Source organism: Delphinapterus leucas, chromosome 15 (assembly GCF_059928025.1).
Source record: "Delphinapterus leucas isolate spDelLeu-1000000601 "Yukka" chromosome 15, BTC_Dleu_Yukka2, whole genome shotgun sequence".
NCBI lineage: Eukaryota > Metazoa > Chordata > Mammalia > Artiodactyla > Monodontidae > Delphinapterus > Delphinapterus leucas.
Genome location: NC_143143.1, coordinates 34,456,735 through 34,481,463, shown reverse-complemented (window position 1 = coordinate 34,481,463; position 24,729 = coordinate 34,456,735). Strand labels below are relative to the sequence as shown.

The 24,729-nt window shown below is 56.4% G+C and overlaps 3 protein-coding genes across 9 annotated transcripts in view; 2 read left to right on the top strand and 1 right to left on the bottom strand.

Moving 5' to 3' along the window:
* Positions 1–6,163, top strand: part of C15H16orf96 (chromosome 15 C16orf96 homolog) — a 48,181-nt gene extending 42,018 nt beyond the window's left edge. The window contains 2 exon segments of the mRNA XM_089896227.1: positions 1,810–1,890; positions 2,683–6,163. Of these exon segments, the coding sequence (XP_089752353.1) occupies positions 1,810–1,890; positions 2,683–2,930 (329 nt within the window). The 3' untranslated portion in view covers positions 2,931–6,163.
* Positions 6,164–11,067: 4,904 nt separating this feature from the next.
* UBALD1 (UBA like domain containing 1) lies at positions 11,068–15,521 on the bottom strand. Of its 3 annotated transcripts, none has more exons than XM_022594771.3 (3): positions 15,337–15,521; positions 11,859–11,921; positions 11,068–11,535 (listed from the first exon to the last, which is right to left on the bottom strand). In XM_022594771.3, the coding sequence occupies exons 1-3, from the start codon at positions 15,454–15,456 to the stop codon at positions 11,182–11,184; spliced, it is 537 nt and encodes a 178-aa protein (XP_022450479.1). In that variant the 5' UTR covers positions 15,457–15,521; the 3' UTR covers positions 11,068–11,181. The 3 variants fall into 3 exon arrangements, with proteins under 3 accessions (XP_022450479.1, XP_089752351.1, XP_089752350.1); XM_089896225.1 differs by having other exon boundaries at positions 15,424–15,512; XM_089896224.1 differs by lacking the exon at positions 15,337–15,521 and adding an exon at positions 12,474–15,312.
* A 153-nt stretch (positions 15,522–15,674) lies between these two features.
* The window catches only part of MGRN1 (mahogunin ring finger 1), a 58,945-nt gene continuing 49,890 nt past the window's right edge, over positions 15,675–24,729 (top strand). For 3 of the 5 annotated variants that reach the window (XM_022594780.3, XM_022594782.3, XM_022594781.3), the window contains exon 1: positions 21,267–21,537. In XM_022594780.3, coding sequence (XP_022450488.1) covers positions 21,450–21,537 — 88 coding nt within the window. In that variant the 5' untranslated portion in view covers positions 21,267–21,449. Of the gene's footprint in view, positions 15,815–16,014; positions 16,183–21,266; positions 21,538–24,729 lie in introns of those variants that run through there. The other 2 variants (XM_089896218.1, XM_022594779.3) reach the window with 2 other exon arrangements.

Genomic DNA, 24,729 nt, shown 5'->3' with positions numbered 1-24,729 from the left:
TCCAGCCTCCCAGAACTGCTTGCTTGGGCTTCCCTGGTGGCGCAGTCGTTGAGAGTCCGCCTGCTGATGCAGGGGACACGGGTTTGTGCTCCGGTCCAGGAGGATCCCACATGCCGCGGAGCGGCTGGGCCCGTGAGCCATGGCCGCTGAGCCTGCGCGTCCGGAGCCTGTGCTCTGCAACGGGAGAGGCCACAACAGTGAGAGGCCCGTGTACCACAAAAACAAAAAACAAAACAAAACTGCTTGCTTGCTCTCTCAACGATGCAGGCTGTTACCCCCGTCTGAGCCCCTGCATGTGCCATGTGCTCTGCCTGGAATCCCTGGGGAACCTTTCTCATCTGCCAGGGCTCAAATGTCCCCTCCCGTCGGCAAGCTCCGAGCTGCTTGGCTTTTGGCTCTTGCAGAGGTGGGAAAGCCGTGGAGGAGATCGTGGGAGAAGCAGATATTGGGGTCAGGTGGCAAGTTCCGGTTTGGGCCTCTGCATCCAATGTGTCTGTGGGCCTTCAAGGAGAGTGCAGGCTCAGAGCTGGGTTCCCAGGCCTCAGTGGGTCTTGGTTTTGAATCTGTATCCCAGGCTCATGTGCTTCACCTTGGAGGGAAGCAGTATGACAGTCTCACTGGTTGGCAGGTCCTACCTCTGGCGCGGGTTCAATCCCTGGTCGGGGAACTAAGATCCCACAAGCCGTGCAGTGTGGCCAAAAGAAAAAAAGATGAAACATGGAAATAAGGGAGAGAATGACTGGGGTCGGGAGGTTGTCCCTGTGGAGCATGTGGTCTGAAGGACTCTCTGAAAATGCAGGTCAGGAGACAGCCAGGGAAGGACACAGTCGTCCAAGCAGAAGGAACCGTCGGGGTCCTGCATGGGAAGGAGCTTCGTGCCCCTGTAATTCGTCCCAGGTGGGAGGCCTGGCCCATCCCCTCCAGACCTGGTGCCCTGCTCAGCCGTCTGCGACCCCCCCAACACCACCCCCACCCCCGTCCTTCCTGCATATTCACTCTCATGGCCTCTTTTCCCTGCACTTTCCCACCTCGTACAGCGGTCTCTGGTCCGGATGGCCGGTCATGGTGACTCTTGGCTGGACGGGGAGAAAGGGACGCCTTGGGTTCAAAAGTGAAGGATGGAGCCAGACTCCAAAGGCCACATATTGTGTGACCCCGCCCCCCCATGATGTGTCCAGAACAGGCAAATTACAGAGACAGAAAACAGATTAGCGGTTGCTGGGTGTTCGGGGGAGGGGTGAATGGGTGTGTGTGTGACTGCCTCATGGGTACAGGTTTCTTTTGGGCGTGATGAAGTATTCTGGAACCAGAAGGAGATGGCAGTTGCAAAGCCTTGTGAATACACTTAATGCCACTGAATTGTTCACTTTGAATGGTTAATTTTATGTGAAGTTTACCTCAGAAAAATGTGCATGCACAGAAGATGAAGGCCAGGAAGGTGGGGTGGGGCACTGTGGTGGCCTGGTCCTGGTGGGAACAGCTGAAGAACTGTCAGGCTGGCCAGCACGTCACCTGTATCTTTTCATGCTAAAATAATGTCTCTCTCCTCCTTGGCCTTGAGTTAGTTTCAAAAAGCCTTTTTCTGACATCTCAGCTTTTAGAAGCGCTAGACTTACGAAGGTGGGGAGGGAGGAAGGGTCTTCCTTGCATGACTGGGTGGGGATTTGGTATGTGAAGAGGCGGCAGGGGGTAGTGGGGCGGGGGGCAGCAGGGCAGGTCCCACCAGAGCGAAAGGGCCTCCAGGGTGGGGCAGAGCCCTGGAAGTGCCCCCCACCAGCTCCTGTCTCTTCCCCTTTCTTTTCCACCAAGTTGTTAAGGTTCCGCATCCCCCAGCTCGAAGCCCATATGAGGGTGCGCGCCCGAGTGCCTTATTTTGTGCCATCTACCTCTGTGAGTACCTGCCCCCCAACTCCCTGGCCCAGCTGGGACTCTTGCAGGGTCTCTGGGCCCCCAGTCCCAGCCTGGGGCTCTCCTACCCCACCTCATCCATATCTCACCTGCCCTGCCCGGACCTGGGCCAGAGAAGATCCCTCGAGTGGCCCCCACCTGGCACCCAGCACCCTGGCCAGGGCCTTCAGCCGTCCTGGGCTCCACCTTTACCCTTCAGCCAGGTTTCCTGGCCCAGGAGCCATCCCTGGGGTCCAAGCCAGGTGTCTGTGCCCTGGGGTCCAGCCGGCTGCAGAGCTGGGATGAGGGAGCCTGTTCATTCCCTCGGGCCTCTCTGTTGAGGGCCCGTGAGCCAAGTTGGGGGCAACTGAGCTCATGACTCCTCTGGTCACATCACCACGTACCAGACATCTGAGAGCACTTTACAGCATACAAAGCACTTCCTACCTTCTCATCTCACCCAGTCCTTATCCCATTAACCAGGATGCTGAGGTGAGCACAGCTAGCCCATTTTAAAGTGGGGGAGCTGAGGCGCACGACCGTGAACTGGGGAATGCAAGAGCTGGGCCAAAGCCCAGATCCTGGACTCCAAGTCCTGTGTCCTCTCGGCTGCCCTGCTCCACTTCTGTGTCCACCTCTGGTTTCATTTATCTTGGGCCGCCCCCCAAACCCAGGAAGTGTCAGGTGCCTGGACTGGGTGAGCAGAGGTGGAGCACTTCCAGTCTTGGGGCTTCTCTTCTCCTTAGTGGAGAAGATGACCCCATCGGGCCAGCCTCTCTCCAGAATATTCCTGGGACACATCATGGGTCTCTCCTGCCCCCCAGCAGCCTGCCCCCCCAAACCAGCATGGGCTCAGCCACCTCAGGCCCCCAGCCGACATGCCAGCTCAGCCTTCGTCTCTGCCTCCCCTGCCACTGCTGCCACAGCTGATGCCATCCCTGCAGGATCCCCAGCCGGCCGCAGGGCCTGCCGGGCACCCAAGGCCTCTGCGCCTTGAGTCCCAAGCCGGCATGCGGTCCGCCAAGGAGCCCACCAAGCTGTGAGCCTGCAGTGCCAGCGTCGCCCCCTCCCCCCAGCAGGTGGAGACCCTGCCCTGAGCCTAGTCTGGGGAAGGTGCAGGGGCCCTGGACTTAGGGGAGGGTCTCCATAAGGAGCTCATTTTGATCCAGTAGCTGTTTTAACTCTCATATAAATATCTGTAACACGATCCTTCTCATGCTATGTTTCATGGAGAACACAGCTTTCTAGATTGAACTTCCCACTAAACCAATTTAATTCCTTGACCAATTTTCAATACAACACAAAGTGGTTTTAAAAACAATCAATTTCCTTTTTATTTTGCTGAAATGATTTTATCAGAATCAGTTCCAATTACAGCTAACGCCACTGTCCATTTTCTTTGGGGACCATTATTTCTACCAGGACCAATTTTCTCATGGGAACCACATTTTATTGCATGCATGGTTTTTTATTGTCTGTTGATTGTTCCCACCAGTAATTACTGTTATGAGTTGGATATTTAAAGAACCTGATTGTTTGTATTTACTTCTGGCTAATCCATGAGGCACTTGGAGCAATGGCCCTGGAATCCTCCAGGACCGCTCTGTCCTGTTTGGCATCTTTCTGCCTCTTTGGTTCCCGCGCTCACTGCCTATGCACTTGGTGGGGGGGGGGGTGTTAAAGCGTCCTGATTTGGGGTTCAGAGCCTGGCCTGCTCACTCCTGCCTGGCGGGTCCTGCAGCCTGGCATGGTTTCTGCCCCTTGGACGGTTTACTGGTCTCTCCTTCTCCGTTTCGCGTTTTCTCTCTTTCCACCCCCTAGGTTGTCCAGTTGCGCCCTCTACCCTTTCTGTGCTTCTGATACTTCTATCACATTCCACAAAGACTAAAAAAAAAAAATTTCCCTCTGAATAGTTTTGGGGCATGGCTCCCCCAAACATCCACCAGAGGCTCCTGGAGCGAGTCAGGGAGTAGGGTGGGCAAGCTGCCCGGGGGTCCGCCCTGGGGGAGCCAGGGTGCTGGCATGGAGGAGGGTTCTCTGGACGGGCAGCCAAAGGAGTCCTGGATGCTGCGTGCCTGCCCCTCCCCACCAGTTGTCCCCCAGCCCTGCCTCTCCCTCCCCCTGCTCCTCACCTGCAACCACTCCTGACTTCTCTTTTCTTTCTCCAAGGACTGTGTCCAAATGAGGCCGAGCTCTTCCTGACCCAGGTGACCGACACCGCCTTGGGGGATACTGGCCAGTGCATCTCTGTCCCCACCCCCATATCACAGATGAGTGTTTTTGTCAGCTTCTCCCCAGAATAAAATCTTTCACTTTTCTGATCGTGGATAAGGGTGACTGGCCCCACGCCCTCTGCGAGGGGAGGCCTTGCCAGTCCCACATGGGTGGGTGGACCTGCCAGTCCTTCCTCGGGCCATCAGCCCAGGGTCAGCCTCCCAGAACCACTGTCCAGAACCACCATGGCTGAGTCTCAGCAGAGAATCACAACAAACCGCCCCTCCCCCATCACGTTGGTTGCCCCGTGGCAAAGCGCCCCGTGTGGCCCTGGTCCTGTGTGGTGGGCAGATCACGGGCCTGTGGGAGGGGCAGTGGTGTGACTTGCCCAGGGTCACACAGTGAGGCCTTAGCTCTCCGGCCACCTGCCCAGAAGGCTGTACTTCTTGGGTGGGTGCTGTACACAGGTATGAGGGGTCCAACTTTCAGGAAAAGGAGGTGTGGCCTGGGCTCGGGCAGATGGAGAGGTGGGGGCTTTTAGGGACACGCCCATGCCAGGTGTGGTCAGGCTTGTCTCCTGCACTGCAGCCTTGACATGTGTGGAACCACAGGCATCCAAGCCCTGCTCTTTCAGCCCCTCATAGCTGCCTTCCCAGCCCATTTCTCAGATTTACCAATGGAATCAGTGCTTGTGGGTTCCTGCAGCCCAGGGAGCGAGGAGCAAGACCCAGGTAGGTCACTGTGTAACCATTTTCATACTGACAGGCCTACTGGGTGCTTTGAAAGGTGGGGAACCATGAACCCAACTGCAGCCAGCCAGGAGCCATCTTGAAGATAACAGTTCTATCTCCCGTGGGGGTTGGTAGGGAAGCCAACCTTTGACCTGATCCCAGGTGGGAGGTGCAGGCAGGATCTTTGCCAAGGACAAGGCTTGCCTATTCTAGCCCCACCCCCGGGGGTGGGACCTGCAGGTCTTGGCAGCTGGGAGGGAGGTACTGCACCTACTCCTGGGGCTGCTGCTCAGAAGGGTGGCCCACCCCATCCCAGCAGGGGAAGGTGCTTGGGGAGCAGACAGAACTGGGGATGGGGTCAGTAGAGTGGGAATTTTTGGAGGCCCTGGGTCCAGCTTCCTCTTCTGCAGGGGGGACCACAGCTCCTGGCCTGGGACACAGTGGCAGGGCCAAGCTGGACAAGGAGTAGGGTGACCAACCATCCTGGTCTGCCTGGGAGTGAAGGGGATCCCTGGAACTTTCAGTTTGAAGACCAAGAAGGAATTCCCTGGTGGTCCAGTGGATAGGACTCCGGGCTTTCACTGCCAAGGGCCCAGGTTCGATCCCTGGTTGGGGAACTAAGATCCCACAAACCATGTGGTGCGGCCAAAACAAAACAAACAAAAGACTGAGATGAATCAGTCATGTGGAGAGGGAAGCATGTGGGCTGGCCTGGTATGAGGGGCACGAATGAGATGCCTGCTGCCGAGCAGAGGGTCCTGCCTCGAGGTGCAGCGTGGTGATTACTCTGCACCCCCAAACCCAGCCTCACAACCCACCGATGCAAGTAAAAGGGTCACTGAACATTTTCTTTCTTTCAAAAACCACAAACTCATTAACTCTAAGGTATAAACAACAGCAAACGTGTCCCAAACAAGATGATCTGCCTTGGTAAAAGGCACCACCAGTACCCAAAAGCAGGCCACCAGGAGGCACTGGAGGGAGGACATTCTGTGCAGGGACTTCTTAGGGACACACAGGTCCCCCTGGCACCACCGTCTTGGCTGGCTTGACCCCTGACTTTCCACAGAATTGGGAGCTCTAGGCAGAGACCCTCCACACACACACACACACAACCTCCAGAGAGGGGCTTCTCTTCTCTCTCCCCTTTCTTCCTCTTGCTCATGGCTTCCCCAGGATCCATAGAAAATGAGATCCCCAGTATTTACACCTCATATTCCCCAGATGAGAAACGGCCCCAGAAAGCAGAGCAGGACTCTGCCAACAGGCTCCCAGCACCTCGTGCTGTGCCACTGACAGGCCTCCAGGAAGTGGGCCCTCCCCTCCCCTCCCGCGGCGGGGGCTGGAGTCAAAACCCTCATCTGTCCTCAGATGAGTCCTGCTATAAAAAGCCCCTCAGAGACCTCCAGGGCCACAACGGCCCTGCCCGCCACTGGGCTGGGGGGCCAGTCTCCAGAGCAGCGTGGTTTTCTGCAGCGGCCACAGTGTGTTCCCAGAGAGCCCTGGGGGCTCTCAGCGGCCCTGGGAGAATCCACCTTCATCCAAGGGAATCTCAGAACAAGCCCTTCTCTTTAAGGCTCTGAAGAAGGAGCCCTGCCTGCCCACAGAAAGCATTTCAGAGCCTCCATTCACCCCCACACACACCCAGGTCCCCACCCCCCACCCTGCCACACCACAGAGCAGGACATTTATTTCCACAGATGCTCCTGATGAAGAGCAAATCCCCTTCAGAGATTCCAGCAGATGCAAGACAGACGCTGGACACGCACATGTCCATGGTGGGCAGAGGAGTGGCTGGCTGGCCAGGGACACGCTGAGCTATGTCCCCACCGTGGTGGTCAGCTTCAACCATTTGTGGCCTTAAGGGAACTTGGTCCAGATATTACAAATTTTCCAAGGTAAGCCAGAAGTGAGGCTTTTCTTGTAAACTCTACTGACTTTTTTTAAAAATTTTTTTAATTTAACTCTCCTGATTTTAAAGTGCTGGCCGACAAATCAAGCCCAACAGCACATATCAGAGGCCTGTGAATCTGCAAACCCCTAAGACAGCCACGCCCTGATCATTTAACATCAGACCTGAAGGGCTCACCCACTGCTTGTCACCTGGGGAGGCCGGGCCTCCATTCCACATGCTGCCATGTACCCTCTTCAGAAATGAGAGCTCCAATCACATTCTTTCCAGCAGTCTCATGGATGCAAATGGTGTTTTCACAATGGAATCTTGGAAAGAGAGCAATCTGGAGCTCAAGTCTAGTGGTGACGAAGCCCAGAGGCTGGACTCTTGAGGTGACAAGGCTGGTCTTCTCTGTGTGCTGCTAAAGCAGCTCCTAGGAGGTGCCCGAGGTGGACAGCTGAGGATGGCTGTAAATGTGAGTCTCTTCCGTTCCTACATCAGCAGCTTTGCTTTTTAGCCAGTTTACACTTGAATGTGTAGTAGGTGGTTACTGACTCCTTCAGTTTTGCTTCTGAGACTCAAGGTTTGGGGAAATTGAAGTTCCTGGTTCTGTGCTGCCCTTGAGTTCTGGGTCACGTGGCATCTATGTTGTCCCACCTCTAGCTCCCCTTGAGTGAGTTTTCCTGACCCCTTTGCTTGCCTGAGAGATGCTTAGATGCTCACACCTGGCAGGGCCTCAGCATTGCTGGAAAGCTCCAGCCCTGCCCTCTGCCCCGTCCTGCTCCAGTTTCCACTGTGCCTGGGGCCCTCGTTAGAAATCAGATTCCTAACCAGTTTGCAGGGCAGAAATAGAGACACAGATGTAGACAACAAACATATGGACACCTAGGGGAGAAAGTGGTGGTGGTGGGATGAATTGGGATATTGGGATTGACATATACACACTAATATGTATAAAACAGATAACTAATAAGAACCAGCTGTATAAAAAATAAAATTCAAAAACAGAGAATTAAAAAAACAAAACTGCTTTAAAAAATAAAGTCCATTAAAAAATTTTTAAAAAGAGAGAAATCAGATTCCTGGGCCCTCCTCCAGAACAGTTGCCTCAAGGACCCAAGGGACCCTTGTGCTCTGCATGCTGGAGGGTCACGAGTCTGGTGGCTCCCAGCTGCCACGAGGGGCTTGTGTTGCATCAGAATCACCCGGGAACCATTCTACTTTTAATAACAGCTATGACACATGAGTGTCATGCCATACAGTTTTTTATAAATTTATTTATTTAATTTATTTATTTTTGGCTGTGTTGGGTCTTTGTTGCTGCATGCGGGCTTTCTCTAATTGTGGTGAGTGGGGGCTACTCTTCGTTGCAGCGCGCAGGCTTCTCGTTGCGGTAGTTTCTCTTGTTGTGGAGCACAGGCTCTAGGCACGCGGGCTTCAGTAGTTGCAGCACACAGGCTCAGTAGTTGTGGCTCACGGGCTCTAGAGTACGGGCTCAGTAGTTGTGGCGCACGGGCTTAGTTGCTCCACGGCATGTGGGATTTCCCAGACCAGGGATCGAACCCGTGTCCCCTGCATTGGCAGGTAGATTCTCAACCACTGCGCCACCAGAGAAGCCCCCATACAGTTTTTAAAATATACGATTGAGTGGTTTTTAGTACATTCACAAGTCGATCACTGATATCCTGGGGAATGTTTAAAACTGTATGTACTGTCAGGGCCTCCCCAGGGATTCTGATGCCGTGGGGCCTGGGAGCTCCCTGGAGGCCATGCTGTGCAGCCAGCTACGGAACCACAGGCAGCGTGGGATCTCTCCACTGGGGTGACTTTGCTTCCAGGGGATGTTTCACTGTACCTATAGACAATTTTGGTTGTCACAACTGGGGGCTGCTCCTGGCATCTACTTATGGGAAGGGGCCAGGGATACTGCTCAACATCTCACAGCATACAGGATGCGCCGATGGCAGAGAAGGACCCAGCCTCCGATGTCTAGAGTGCCCACGCTAGAAGAGCTGGATCTACAGGAACCTCAAGTCCCTGCCAGCCCTAATGAGACCACCAGGGACCTCCAGGCCCAGCTCGTGGGGGCCTCCAGAAACAGAACTGGGCTTGGTCAGTTTGGGACATTCTCACCCTTGAATGTCCACTGGGCACGTGAGGATCCTGTCAGAAGCAGATTCTGTTCAGTAGAACTGGGCTGGGGGCTGAGGTCCTGCATCTCTAACAAGTTCCCAGGTTATGCCGCTGGTCTGGGAACCACACTTTGAGTAGCGAGGGTGTGGATCACTTACAGGCCACCCAGGGGCCCACCTGGGGGTAGCCTCAGTGCACATTCTGGACTGTACACCGTCTTGTGTACAGTCCAACGCATACGGCCACCTCAGTAATCTGCGCGTTGGGGAGCTCAGGCACACTGTTACAGATAACCCCCATGTCACAGATAACCCAGAAATACTTACTTGCCTCTACAAACCGTTTTTCCTACAGTTGGAGGGAGATGTGGCAGCTCCCTGAGAATTGTCTTCCATCCAAAAGGATGAAAGTAAAGAGGCCTAGGGCAGCCTCCCCCTTCTCATCCTGCCCCATCCCGCAATTCCCTCACCACAGGCACCCCAGACAGAGCCGCGCCCCCTCTGAAGGCCATTAGAAGGGTGGGCTTCAAGGTGAGGACACACTTCCAGAACATAAGCAACAGCTAGAGCAGGGGCGCCGCGGTCAGTCTTCAGTGATAAGCGGGGACAGTGGTCCGCAGAGCCTGTCCAGGCTCCAACAGGGCAGAGGTGAGGCTAAGTGGCAGCATGGCAACCCTGGGGAGCGAGAGCAGGACTGTTGATGGCAGGCGCTGAGACACCTGTCAAGCAGGAGACCTTCCAAAATAGAACTCCCCAACCCAGGCGCTGTCCACAGAGGGCTGAGTGCCAGCAGGCTCTCCCGGATTAGGGAGTAAGGTCTGTCAGTGAAGAGCTGCAGAGGCCCCCGCCTCCTTCCTTCCCCACATTCCAGCTCCTCACGAAGGGGTACAAGGCCAAGGCTACCTTCTCCCAAAGCCGCCCCAGGGATGCCCTCCACTGGTACAGGCTGCCCAGGACAGAGTGGGGCGCCCTGGCTTCTCCCTTGGAGCAAGAACAGGTGCCTGCCCCAGCCTGGCTTGATAGCAGCCGGGGATCCACTGCCTGTTGCCCGAGTGGTTCGTCTCCTAGCAACCAAAGGTTTGAGCTGTGGGTTAGACTCTGCTCAGCCTTGTCCGGTCCCTGCTGCTAGCCCCCACGGGCTCTGCATCCAAGCCTGCTATCTTACTAAGGGTGCTGTGTCCTGTGCCTCCCCAAGGGAGGGCCCTGCCCACACAGCATGTTTGCTGGAGGTTGGGCTGAGGGTCCAGCCTGCAGCCCGTCACTGGGGCCCTAAGCCAGGAGGAAAAGTCCTCTGTGAAACCCTGGCAGACCGGAAGGCAGCTGTTAGCCCTGGAGGTCGGGATCTGTCCAGTCGGACAGGGGGAAGGGTGAGCAGATGGAGGCAGGGGTTCTGGGAACACAGGGCAGGAACTAACTTCATGGGAAAAGCCTGGGGTGGGCAGGAAGATTCCAGAGCATGTTGTGGTTGAAAAGACAGCAACAGACAGGAGCGGTGTGGAGCCAGGCGGGACTGGGGGGTGGGCCCTTGCTCTGGGCTCCGTTGGCTCCCTCCCCCTCCACACAGGGCCAGCTGGCAGCAAAGCTTAGGATACGAGGCAAGACCACAGAGCCTGGTGGTGGTTTGGAACTCTTTCTTCTCCTTTGTTAAAAGGGGGAAAGGAACTGGGGATGGGGTACCCCTGGGCTCTGGGGAGGCATGCAGGCAGCCCCAGCAGGCAGGCGCTGGGGGATGGGTGGGAAGAGTCCTGGAGTTTCCCACAATCCTTTTCTCTGCAGGGAACAGCAAGGCTGACTGCCCAGGGGTCAGGGGAGAGGGGCAGGGCCCTGGGGAGAGGGACAGCGGACAAGGGGAGAGGGGGCTCACTCTTACATGCAAAGTCCAGCTGCCCCATAAACTAGGTTGCTTCTCGAAGAGCGACATACATATAAATACACAGACACAGCGACACGCAACGCACACATGCGGAGAAGGCTCTGCATTCCCGAGGGTGGGGATCTAGGCCCACCAGCCCCAGGGAGCTCCGCAGCCCCCTGGGGTGGGGTGGGGCAGGTGAGTCCTCGGGGGAAGGCTGCTTGTTCTCTGAGGTTCTGTCCACCAGTACCCAGACGACTCTGAACCAAATCCATGAAAGCTGGGTGCCGCAGGCCCGCGCTGCTGGGTACGCATGCGGGCAGCCTGCGTACTGGCACAACGGTCCGGTCTCTCCCCCCCAGGGCTCTGGGGAATGGGGGTGCAGACAGAGGAGGGTGAAGGGGGCCCGCAGAGACGTCCTCTCCCCCGCCCCACGGGGTTCTGGCCTCCGGGAGGGGGGAGGGGCCTCCCTTATCTCTCGGCCTCCATGGCAGGGTGGGCTCTGGGTTCTGAGGCGGCCTGTTGGGGGACCAGGGGCGGCCAGTCTGACACCGGGGAAGGGGGTGCCGGAGTCCACAGGGGCGGCTGCTGCGGCTGGTGGTGCTGTGCCCCCCCTGGGGGCGAGGCCGCAGCCGGCCAGCTGGGTGCCGCGAAGCTGCCGGTGGCGGCGAGTGGGAAGTGCGGCGGGGGCGACGTGGCCGTGGCGGCCATCGGGCTGCCGCTGCCTCCGCTGTGGAAGCTCTCGGAGGCCTTGAGACGGGAGAACATGGTGAGGGCATCAGGGAAGTTGGGGGGCGTGGCGGGGGTGTTGGCTGGAGTGCACATCTGTGGGGGAAGAGGAACAGAGAGGGAGGGGTGAGCACCCCCTTTCTGGAAGGGCCCTGGGCTCCCACGAGGAGACACATCACCCTTCCCTGGAGGCACCCCACCCTGCAGGCGGTCCACCAGCCAGGAGCTCACAGAGGAAAGGTGTGGTGTCCGAGATGGGCTAGCCCACTGTGCCTGCTGCCAGGCTCCCAGGAGTCCCATCCCAGCGGCTCTTCCGTGGCCAAGAGCCACTGCACCTTCCTTGGCCCTGGGTGGCTTCCCCCTGCCCTGAACCGGGACAGCCCCGCAGGGCTGCCCCTGGGGCTGCAGGGGACACTTACCATCTGGTGGTGATGGTGGCTGTAGGGGATGTTGGTCTCTTGGAAAAAGGCGCTGAGGGCCGTCTGCGGGAAGAAAGGCCCACGCTTACCCTCAGGACCCCTGTGGCCCTGGCCTGGCAAGTTGAGGCAGCATGCCTGTCATCCCTCGACCCTCGCTGCAGCCCAAAGAGGCGCTGTGGACCTCTGGGCAGGTCTGGTGGGTGGGGAGGACCCTCATGACACTGCCTGCCACCTGGCTGCCAAGTGCTTCCAGCTCACCTGACATGGGGGCCTGTCTCATGGGGAAAGGCCTCTGGTAGATTCTAGCCCTACTGCCACCAACTCCATGGATGGCAAGTCCCTACTCCTCCCTGAGCCTCAGTTTCCTTGTCTATGAGCCAGAGGACGGCAAAGGCACCCAGATGCTGAGAGTCTGTAACCCACCTGCTCCTTTCCTAGGCTGGCCAAGGGACTCTGCCCTGGTTCTCGGTTTCTCCGTCTGCACCACAGGGTGATGGGACTAGGTGGCTTGCAGGTTCCCCTCCCTAGCAGCAGTGACCTCCGGAGATCCACGGTCCAGCTGGGAGAGCCGGAATTAAGTAGGATGGTCTGGGGTTTGCACCCCTGTCCAGTTACCTGAGCCTTCCTTGGAATGTTCTCAAGGTGGTGGAGCAGGAGGAAGGCTGAAGTGGGGTTTGCACCCAGGACTGTGAGAAGTGGGTGGGAAAGGGGGTGGCAGTTGGCCTGGGTCAGACAAGCTCCTCTAGTGACCCTGGGGGGCTGGGAGGAGGGGCCCCAGGGTGGCCTCCGCTGGCATTGGTGTGTCCTGGTTCGACCCCTGCAGGAGAGGCGTCCAGGAAAATAAAGGAACCAGCTGCTCTTGCGAAAGTGCTGGGTGAGGGAGCCCGTCAAGTGTGTGAAGGGTCTGCAGGCAGCTCTGCCCTCCATGGCTCCCCGCTCGGGCTCACCACCCCACAGCCCAGCGCTATCAGCCCCTCCCCCACTCCCAACACACCCAGAAACCCAGCCTGGCTTCTAGGGCTTACCCTAGGGGTTTTATTATTAAATTCAAGTGAATTACTCTGGGAATTTCCTGCTGGAGATGCCCTACCCCAGTGTCCCCAAACATGGGTGTGGGAGCTGGGGGGAGGGCCTTGATCTCTAAGCACCTCCTTGTGACACACACCCCCAGGAGCCCCAAGGGACACACCAAACCATTCCTCCCCCAACGGCAATTCTGAAGGCCATTGCTGTGTGTGAGGATTCCAGGGAGAAACGGCTGCCCTTTTCCTGCCTTCCTAAAGCACCCCCAACCTTAAAGCACACAGGTCCCCCTCCAGCAGGCTTCTGTCCCCATTAACACCTGAATCACAGAGAGTATGACCCCAAAACAAGGGCTCCTGCTGCACCAGCCCTCAGTCCAAGTGTGCAGCCAGCCAGGGAGGAGGGCACAGAGGGGAGTTTACCACAAGGAACCCCAGTCACTCCCAGGAAGACCTAAGGATTGGATGTTCACAATCCATTTTTACCTTAAGTAGACCCCCCTACTATCCGCCTCCCCATTTTACACATGGTGAAATTGAGACTCAGGGAGCCTGGCACACAGGGCTCCTACCCTGGGGGCCACCAGAGCTCCCCAGTCTGCAAGCTGCTCCTGCCCCTCCTGAGATCAGAGTTCTTCCCCAGGCATTTTCATTTTCAAAGTTACATTTTCAAGTCTTGTGACCAAGCGACACCAACCAGTGCTGCCTGAGTAACTGCCAGGCTGGTGCCAGGCTCTGTGGGCTGGGCTGAGACTGCCGACAGGCAGGGCCGCTTCCCACCGGACACCTGCCTGCCCAGCCCCAGGCAGACCGGACACTACCTGCCTGCCCAGACCCAGGCAGGCGGGGGAGCCGTGTATGCAGATGTGGGACTCAAGTAAACTGCCATGAATGTGGTTTTGCAAGTTTTGCCACATCCAGTTCTTGAGACAAACGGGCTGATTAGGGAGCTTCCTGCAGGGTGGGGCTGCCGGGGTTGGCCATTCTCTCCTTAGAGGTCAACTCACATGCCCCAGGTACAGCTGAGGAAACTGAGGCCAGAGAGTGGGACCTGCTCAGAGAGCCAGAGCAGCCTCCCATCTTGTGATGTGAGGACCACCGCAGGGTTAGCAGTCCCCCTGAGATCTCTGGTAGGAAAGTGAGCAAGGATTCCCCTGGGTGAACAGGCCACTGCCTCCCCAGACTGTCCCAACCTTCGGGCAGCAATTCTGATCCCCATCCCACCCCCAGGAAGCTGAACTCCAGAGTACCCTGGCTCCCTGTCCCTCCTACGGCCCAAATACCTTCCCTGAGCTTGCTCCCCATCTAGAAACCAGGCTCTGAAGCCTGGACTGGGCACAGACTCTACAGACTGGCTGGGGCTGTGACCTTACACTTGTGAGGGGAAGAGCTCAAGGGGCTCTGGCCTCATCCCTAGATACCATCCTGGGTTACTTCTGGGGCGGCAGAGTAGGGAAGGCCAGGTGGCCTCTTGGCAGCACAAGCCCTGGGCACTAGTGCCCTATGGGTCAGGGAGGCCTGGGGAGGTGGGGGCCAGGCTGGGGCAGCCCCACCTCCTGCCCAGCTGGCTGAAAGCTAGAAGCTACTGAACCGTGTATATCATGCCATGCACTGTGCAGGTAGATTCGCCGGCCAGCACAGAGGAGAGCACCTGGACACGCCTCTGGAGCAGGATACACAGATGCACACGTAGCTGTAGTGTGGGGCTCCGACACAACACCTGTACACATGTGTGCGCACGCGAGAGCACCGTCTGCAAAACGGCGACCTGTGGTGTGGGTACACACCCCGCACCCGCGCCCCGGTGGACTGCGTGTTTACACACACACGCGCGCGCGCGCCAACATGTCCACACGCAGCGTGGCGCGTGCGTAAATACAAATGCACATGTACGTGGACACGCGCCGCCGAGCTGTCCAGCCCACACGCAGATCCTCAGACCCTGAGACCCACCGGGCGGCTCCACCCGCGGGCTCGGGGCTCCCTTATCTTAAACCCGCAGCTCCCAAGGCGGGGGCGGCGTGGGCCCAGCTCGGCCCAGGCCTGGGGCGTCCTCCTTCCGGCCGCCCGCCAGTCTGTCCGTTCGGGCCTCGGCGCCGCCCCGCCCGTTACCCGCACAAAAACGGGGGCCCCCAAAACCGATCGCCCGGGCATTTGGGGGGCGGGGATTCGGGCCCGGGGGAGGTAGACTGCCCCTTCCGCCCACCCCGAGCGGGCGGCGTTTCCGGGGGCCGCGTAGACGCGGCCGCGCCGCGGGGCCTGACCCGCACGCCGCGTGTGCGCTCTGCGGCCCAGCCGCCGGGGCGCGCGACCGCCGCGACTCCGGGCCGAGTGCGCGGGCCCGACCCCGGCCGAGCGCGCCGCGGCACGTGTCCACACCGGCCCGCACATGCTCCACTGCACGCGTAGCCACGCGGGACGGACACCCGCGCCCCGGCCCCAGCCCGGCCGCGCACCTCGAACTGCCAGTGGGCCGCCTGCAGCAGCTGCTTCGCCTGATCGGCTGCGCAGCCGGCCGTCAGCACGAACTGGTTGATCATGACCTGGTGCTTGAGCTCGTCCATGTTCACGGACATGGCGCCTCCGCCGCCTGCCCGCTCCGGCCTCCCGCCGCCGCGCGCTCCTTCGCCTCACGCGTCCACCATTAGCGAGCCGGCTCCGGCTAATACAAATATTTACTGTGCGGCTCTGACTCACCGAGCCTCGCCTCGCTCCGGGCCGCGGGGGGCATGCTGGGAGATGTAGTCCCGCGCCGCTTCCGCCGCGCTCGGCCGGGAGCCGCGGGCCGGCCCGGGGCCGAAGGTGTGTCTGAGCGTTGGGCGCCTACTGTGTGCAGAAGCTGGGCGGGCACGTGCCCAGGCCCGTGACTGAACTGACGGGGGTCAGGAGACGGGGGCCATAGACACTGTGCATGGGCGCAAACGCAGCCTCAGGGTATTTACCAAGATCCCAGTACCCCGAACCCCAGTGTGGTTGGCATCCCTCTGTGTTGAGTAGGCGCACTATTGGGGAGGGGGATGGGCCAAGAATTTTGGCACAAATCAACAGCACTAGGACCATAAGGCCCCGAAAGCCTGGCACACAGTAGGCGCCTACAGATACTCGTTCAGTGAATGAATTAATCTGCCCTTTAGGGGTCTGCCTAAAGTCACCGCCTCCAGGAAGCCTTCCGAGTCTCCCCAACACCCAGGGCACAAGCTCGCGTCGCCCACTTGTGACACGGGTCCCTCCCCGGCCTGGCGCTCCGCCAAGCACACAGTAGACCCAAGGAACGTCAGAGGAAGGGATGGCGACCGAGACAGGTAAGCGAGACCAGCAGTCTCTGGAGCCTCTGCATACCCTCTGCGGGACGCTCGCACTTTCCCACGCATAATTTCGTGCGCTTTGCCGGAAATCTCAGCTTTTAGTGGGCGGACTCTAGGACCGCGCGGCGCCAGTTCCGGGGCGGCCCCGAACTCCCATTCCCAGAATGCCCTGGTTTATTTGCATTGCTCAGTCCTTGTGACGTCAAGTGAATGAGGCCGCGCCTCAGCCAATGGGCTGTCGGGAGGTGTTAGGACCTGGCCATATAAGGTAAACAAAGCTGGCCGCCCAATGAGGCAACAGCGGGGGCGGGCACTGGGTTGGGGCGGGCGGGGCGCGTCACGTGGAGGGCGGGGGCGGGGCTGAAGAGAGCGCTAGGTAGGGTGTTGGGGGTTGTGTTTACAGCTCCGCACGCGCCGCTTCCGGTTGACGTTGCCGGTCGGGAGTGTCGGGGCCGGGCGGATTCGGAGCTGGGGCCGGGGGTTTCGTCACTGCGGCTCAGAATGACCTTATCCCGGTTCCCCGCGCTCCCTGGACACCAGTTTCATTAGTTGAGCAACTTTTTATTGGGCCCTTACTCTGTTCCTGGCTCTGATCTGGCCAGGGATGCAGAGAACAAACTCTAGAAGGGTCGGCTGGTGCGTGGGGTGGGGGCGTGCATCAAAAATCCCAAGAACAGGGACTTCCCTGGTGGCCCAGTGGTTAAGAATCCTCCTGCCAATGCAGGGGACACGGGTTCGAACCCTGGTCCAGGAAGATCCCACATGCCGCAGGGCAACTAAGCCTGTGTGCCACAATTACTGAGCCTGCGTGCCACAACTACTGAAGCCCGCGCACCTAGAGCCTGTGCTTCGCAAGGAGAAGCCACCACAATGAGAAGCCTGCGCACTGCAACGAAGAGTGGCCCCCTCTTGCCACAGCTAGAGAAAGCCCGTGCACAGCAACAAGGATCCAATGCAGCCAAATAAATTAAAAAAAGAAAAATCCCAAGAAGAGATGTAGAATTGCAAGTGTGGAAAGTACCCTCAGGAAGCAGGCACAGGCCCTGGAGATGGTGGGCTAAAGGCCATTGAGGGGGTTTACTACATCTGATCCGTTGTGTGCATTAGGATCACTGTGGCTGAGCAGTGTGGAGACCAGATGGTGGCAGAGAGGACCAGTCCGGGTCAGGTGATGTTCTAGGTGTGTCTGGTTCCAGGGGAGTCCGTCCCTGCCCAGGGATTTGTTGCAGAATTAGACTGAATGGAGGGAACTGTCCCACCCTGGGGGGAGGAGGAGGACCTGCAGGGCTCTGGGAGGAGCCCTTTCTGGGTCCCTCAACCCTTCCAGGGGATTCTGGCTTTGACTGGTAAGAGGAGGAGAATGGAAGATGGTGGACAGGACCTGAAGGCTCCCAAGGTTATGGGGGCTCCGGGGAGGCTGGGGCATCGGGATAGCTGGGGGAGGGAGGGGAGCCTGGAGCAGTGGGACTGCTAAGTGGCCTCTGAGGGCTGGAGATGGGAGCTTGGCCCTTTGGCAGGGAGAGGACTCAGTGTTCCCTTCAGGTGGGTGCCTCAACCCTGGCAGAAGTCACCTTGGGACTTATTTCCCAAGTCCACTCAGGAAATAAGGTTTCAGCCCCTTTCTGCCACATGGGGATCACTCAGGCTGCACCATTTTTTGCAAATCTTGATGGTACCAGGAGAGTTCTGCTCTTATTAAAAATGGCCCCTCACCTTCACAAAGCATCATAAGTGTGAATTAATGTGGACAAAGTGCTCAGCACGGGGTGGGCAGTTCTGAATGTCATTACCTCTATCACTATCACTACTGGGACAGCAACACGGTATGGTGCCAGGTGAGCAGGTTCTGGAGCCAGATAGACCTCGGTGTCAGTCTTGACTCTGCCACTTAATGACTCTGATGTTGGGACAAGGTTCTCTGGCCCTGAGTTTCAGTTCCTTCATTTGTAGAACCCAAGGTAGCAGCTTAGAACTCTCCCAGGACTGCTCTGGGGGATTAATGCCTGTGGTGCTCAGAGCACCATTTTAGCACTCATCTCTTTGCCTCCATCTGGACCACTGTAGGGAACCCAAGCCCCATTTTACAGATAAGGAAACTGAGGCTGGAATCCAAACTTCCTTACACTCTTGACAGTGTTCAGAGCCAGTGGAGAAGAGTAGGCACCCAATGGGCCAGCAGGGTGTGTTTCTGGCCAAGGAGGGTGGGCACTGTCCTGGCAGGGACCACTGGGGACTTTTCTTGCTTAGGGAGGCAGGAAGTACCTTCACCCCTTCCCTCACTCTCATCTGGGCACCACTCAGTTACCTGCCTAGACTTGCTCAGCCCAGAAGGAGCTCTTCCAGGCCAGCTGGCTGGCTGGGTGGGGCAGGTGGGGCTAGCAGGAGCAAAGGTCACCCCTCTGGCCCCTATGGACCCCCAGCCAGCTTGTTTTCCCAGGGGCAGCGGGAAGGAAAAAACAACCTTGTTTTCAGCCAGGATCAGCCTGGCTAGAGAGTGGACTTTGGATTTCTTAGCAGGCTCGGATGGGGCCTGACAGCTGGGGCCAGTAGATGGGGGGGGGGATGGAGGTATAAAAGGAATTTATGGCAATGCCTTCATCTTACCTGAGGTCCAGGGAGGTTGAGGACCTTGGCAAAGTTGGCATAGCCAGTTGATGGTAGGCCCAGGACCCCGGGCTCCTCTCCACCTCCATTCCTTCAATCACTCCACAGATGTGTTTATCAGACATCCACTGGGTGCCTGGCTCTGGGAGCACAAGAATGAATAGGCAGGGATCCTGCCCCCTCAGAAGGCTTGAGAAGTCGACTTGAGGGATTCATACTAGCCATGAAGTATGCCTAGGGTCTTTCTTCATGTTTCAAAGGACCCGATACTGGCTGACTGAGGGGCCTTGAGATCTGGCCACTGCCTCACTCCTGACCTCTGTTCCTGAACTCTCCTGCCTACTTGATTCTAGCCACACTGGCCTTTGAGCTCATTGATCTTACTCAGCTCCTCAGGGCCTTTGCACATGCTGCTCTCCCTGCCTGGAACCTGGGCTGCCTACTCCCTCAGCGTTTGCCTGCTTGGCTCTTACTTGTATTTCAAGTCCTAGCTTAAATGTCACTTCCTCAGAGAAGCCTTCCCTGATTTCCCTATGAATAGTAGGTCTCTCCTAGTATTTCACTGCACCTCAGTCCATTCCCTTATAGCACCCACCACATTTTGTATTTATACACTTGTTCGCCTGTAGTGTCTGTTTCCTCACTAGATGTTTCATATCTGGTGGTTTCACCATTTAATCTCTATTTCCTGGCTCTTTGCCTGTCTCATTGCTTTTCACATAGTAGCTGCATGATAAATATTTGTTGAATAAATAAGTGAACCAGCGAAGATGTTGATAGTAGAACCAGTATCAAATCAAAAAGGGCCTGTCTCCCACTGGGGCATGGATAAGCACAGAAAAATATACCCGAAGTCCAAAGCTCTATTAAGAGGAATGTTTAATTGATCAAACATCAGCCCATGGAAATGACTGCCCTGGCCCACTATCTGTAGGGAGGACATGCTCTTAGGGTTATTTTTCAGTGGGAACATCTGGGCCCTCAATACCCTCCTTCCCTCCCCACAAGCAGGGAGACCGATAAATTGAATGCTGTGTTGGTATACCTATTTGTGTATATATGATTCAACAGTGTTATGTGATTCAACAGAAAGAAATTTAAAGTAAGGGAAGAAAGGTCACATGGGGTGGGGATGTCTTCAGGCCCATCTGGGAGCAAGAGACAGGGAATCTCGCACTGGAGCATTCCTGTCTCTGGGGTGGTAGGGGCTGGGGGTGGCAGGGGAGTGTGGCATTAAGAGGAGTGGCCTGGTTCAAATTCCAGCTTTATTACCACTTATCTACTATGCAAGCTGAGTGGGGTACTTCACTTCTCCTGGCCTCTTTCCTCTTCTGTAAATTGGGAATGAAAATGGAACCTACAACAGAGAATTAAAAGAGAGGATATGTGCATAGCCTTCAACACCAATGTCTGGCACATAGTAGGTGCTCAGTAAATGGGGATCTTGGTTGCAGGGCAGAGAGGTTAAATCAGGCTCCAAGACCTGGACTCTCCCTTATAATCACACAAGTCCCTCACTTCTTTTATTACTTTTGGTTTCCCAGGTCCCCTGAAAATAGGAAGGTTGTATTCTGGGTTCTGGTGTCTGGAAAGGTGTAGGACTCACTTTAATGTGGACTGTGGTGAATTTACCATCTGAGACTCTTAGACAGCCTCTGCCCTCCCTAGCTCCTTTTTGGATAGACAGGCTTGTCTTGGGAAGTCACTTTCTTCCTCAGAACTGCTGTTTCTCAAGTGAAAAGTAGGTAGAAACAGATCCTCACTTGGCCTTACAGAGTTTTGTGTGAGTCACAAAGCCAAGAAAGTACATTGCAATCTGCGAAGAGGCTTTAACTCTAACCCTGATTCTTGTAAATTTGAGCACCCTTATGTGTGGCCCCCTCCCTTCTTTGTGCCTCAGTTTCCCTATATGTAAAATGGGGAGAGGTCTACTGCCTCCACGGGGGACTTTAAAATTATGTCTTCAAAGAATTATTCTGGACGTGGAGCCAGAGAGATGCCTAGAGTTCTGGAAAAGGTGCTTCCCTTCCCCTGTGTGCACCGCTCCAGGTAATCTTGGGTTCCATCCCAGCTCTTTGCGGGTGGCAGGTAAGGGTCTGCCCTCTGCTGGCCGGGCCAGGAGATTAAACCTAGGGAAGTGGGGAGAACCATGCTCCGGGAGATATTTCAGAGAGGGAGTAAATGGAAGGCGTTGGTTCCTAGCAAGATCTATGTATGAACAGATTATTAAAAGTCTAAAGAGTTACAATGTTAGTCTTGTGCTTGGAATGCAAAGGGAAGGATAGTTTGCAGTGTGGTTGATGGTTCCTCCCCTCTGGACTCAGGTCCATTTGGTTTGTCCCGGACCGTTTGTCAACAACTTCAGCGAGCCCGGGCGAGGAGCTTCCTGGGAAATGTAGTTCCTAGGTGGGTATCCCGCGCCGCCGCCGGGCACCCTCGGCGGCGAGGGGACTCCATTTCCCGAGGTGCCTCGGGCCCGGGGGGCGGAGGGCTGCCGTGGCGTCTGGCCCCGGGCCGAGCCGGGGGTGGGGGCTCGGAGGCCGAGCGCCCGCGGCCGTGGGCGAGCGTCCGTGCGGCCTGGTCCCGGCTATGTCCGCGTGAGGACGCCTCCGGCGCCGCCGCCGCCCCCATCCCGTACTCGGCCCGGCCCGCCGTGCACCATGGGCTCCATCCTGAGTCGCCGCATCGCGGGCGTGGAGGACATCGACATCCAGGCGAACTCGGCCTATCGCTACCCCCCGAAATCCGGTGAGCGGCCGCCCCGGCCCGGGTCTCGGCCCCGGTTGCGGACAGCGAGGCGCGGGCTGGAGCGCGGGGCGGGCAGGGGGCGGCGGGGCTGGGCGCACGATCCTCCTCGGAGGGTGGGCTGGGGGCTCTGCTCGGCCCGCGGCCCTTCCTGCAGCTTCCCTGCATGGAGCTCCATGCGCCCTCCATCCGGACCCCGGGGCGTGGGTCGGTACGGCGCTGACTGCCTCGTCCCGGCTGGGTGACCTTGGATCAGTCAACTCACTCCTGCGCGCCTCAGCTCCCTCGTATGCGCACTGGGGTATGCTCAATAGGGATCCCCCAGGGCCGGCGTGAGGTTCCGGGGCGCGACGCTTGGGAGGGCTTAGCACGGTGCCCGATGCTTTGCTTGTGCTTACAAAGTGGTCATTGTCAAAAGGATTGACATCATTCCATCGCTGGTTTTCCCTTTCTTTGGTGGCTTCTTGTGAAGACCCGGCCAGTGGTTCTGGACACTATCCGTCCCGTCTGGACAGAGGCTTAGCTCTCCTGTGACCTGGTGCTTGTGTTTGGTGGGTGGGGGGTGGGAGGGGGTCTGGGCCCAAGGAGGCATTACTGTCGGTGGAAGAGGAGCTGGGAGGCCGTGCTGGACAACCAGGGAATGGTTGGAGGGGACCTACCCGGTTCTCCAGTCTCCTTTTTTGTGGCTGAAAGACCTGAGCCCCGGGGAGGAAGTGACTTTTCCAAGGTCTCAGAGCTGGATGGAAGCTCATCTGGGTACAGGACCATGAGTCAGACTACCAGACCAGTTGTACCCATCCGCACTGTTTTTTTCTGCCTCTGATGAGGAGTGTGGCCTGCCCTGGAACTTTAGTTTGGGTTCCTCATGCTCCATCTCCTCGTCTGGTCACTTGCCTGGAAAGGAGAGAAGAAAGAGGACAGGGCATTTGGACATCATGGAGACTTTCAGACTGGAGCCTCTGATCCTGGCTTCTGAAATATCTGATCCCATCTTGTGGTCTTCTAGGCCTCACAGTTGGCCTGTGGACATCCCCTGGACCAGGTTTCCTCTGAGTATGGTCCAGCACCACCTGCTTCCAACAGTGGGGAAGCTTGTTTAACATGCATTTCCCAGGCCCCGCCTCAGACTTGTTGGGGTCTGCTGTGGCCTAGGAACCTGCATTTAAAACCCACTCCTAGGGTGAGTCAGATGTCCACTCAAGTTTGAGAACTGCTTCATGCTCATTTTGGAAGGTGAAAGAAGGCAAGTGTCTGGGGAGACTAGCACAGTTCGGGACAGTCAGAGGGGATGCAGTCAGAGCTGGGCAGAGGGCTCTGTTCCCTACTAAGCATGGGAGATATCCACGCCTGCTTTTTCCCAGGCACAAGGACAGGGCAGCCCAGCCTGGTATAGAGATCCCCTGGAGGCTGACATCCCCAGATCTGATGGAGCAGTTGTTTGAAGTCATCCTCTTCCATATCTGATGTTCTTACAGCCCATCTTTGGCTGAGTCATCTTAGGCAAGCTGCTTAGCCCCCTGGGTCATGGTTTCCGCATCTGTAAAATGGGCTGATCCTCATACAGTGCTCAGAACAGTGCTTAGCGCCTAAGAGGTCCTTGAAAAATGTTAGCTGCTATAATGGCTCAAAAAATAAATTAAGTGAACAACTTAGACTCTAATAGCAGTTAGCAGTGTCTTGGAAGAGATAACAAAAAGTTTAAGGTGGTACCTCCTGTCACCTGGGACCAGAGCAAACCTGATGTCCCTTCAGTTGGGCATTTGGACAAAATCACAAATACAAGGCACTAACAGCACTGCTTTTGGATTCTGTTTGGTAGACCTTGTTAATCAGTCAGGTCCGCTCTGTGGACACCCGAGTCAGCCACAGTCTATTGGGGCTGGCACCCAGGTGAACACCATGGGCCGCCTCGATTTCGCTGCCAGTGATTAGAGTGCGCAGCCTCTCCAGTCCAAAGGCTGTCTTTTCTGCTTCCTGCCCCTCGGGCCACCTTATTCCGGGAGGCAGTCTGGAACCTAAGCAGTACTTGAGTATGTGTTCCCAAGCATGGACTGGGGACGGAAGGGGGGTTGAGATGATTTTAGGGACCATGGACTGTACAATCAATTTATGAGACAGTTGTTATCTTTTCAGGTCTCTGTCCATTTTGTTGATTATATTAGAAAGAATCATTGGGTGCTAGTATTTTTTTAACACCTCTGTAACACTGTCCAATTTTTTTCTAGCTTTACTGAGATATAATTGACATATAACGTTGTGTAAGTTTAAGGTGTACAGTGTAATGAGTTGATACGTGTATATATCGGGAAATGATTATCACAATAAGGTTATTTACACATCCATCATCTCATGGTTACGTGTGTGTATGTGTGTGTGTGTATGTGAGGACTTTTTAAATCTCCTGTCCAATTTTTATTTTAAATAAATTTATTTATTTAATTTATTTATTTGGCTGCGTTGGGTCTTCGTTGCTGCGTGCGGGCTTTCTCTAGTTGCAGTGAGTGGGGGCTACTCTTCGTTGCAGTGCGCGGGCTTCTCTTGCTGCAGAGCACGGTCTCTAGGCACGCAGGCTTTAGTAGTTGTGGCTCGCGGGCTCTAGAGCGCAGGCTCAGTAGTTGTGGTGCACGGGGTCAGTTGCTCCGTGACATGTGGGATCTTCCCAGACCAGGGTTAGAACCTGTGTCCCCTGCATTGGCAGGCGGATTCTTAACCACTGTGCCACCAGGGAAGTCCCTGTCCAATTTTCTTTTACTTTGAAGTTTTCAACATGGCCTGCAACAGTACCTAGCTTGAATTTAACAGCATTTGCTTTGTTTTTATTGTATTTATTTACTTTACTCATAACAGCTTTATTGAGGTATCAATCGTGTGCCGTACAACTCATCCTTTGTAAACCTATGATCTGGAGAATTTTAGTACACTTATAGAATTGTGCAGCCATCACCACAATCAGCTTTAGACATTTCCATCATCAGAGTTTCCTTGCCTTGTGCCTGTTTGCAGGCAATCTCTGCTGTCACCCTCACACCTACCCCATCACTGATCTCCTTTCTGTCGTTAAAATTTGCCCTTTCTGGACAGTTCATATAACTGGAATCGTACAGCATGTAGTCTTTTTTTGTGTCTGGCTTCTTTCACTTAGCATTGTTTTTGAGGTTCATCCATGTTGTACTTTACTGTATGGTTATAGTACAT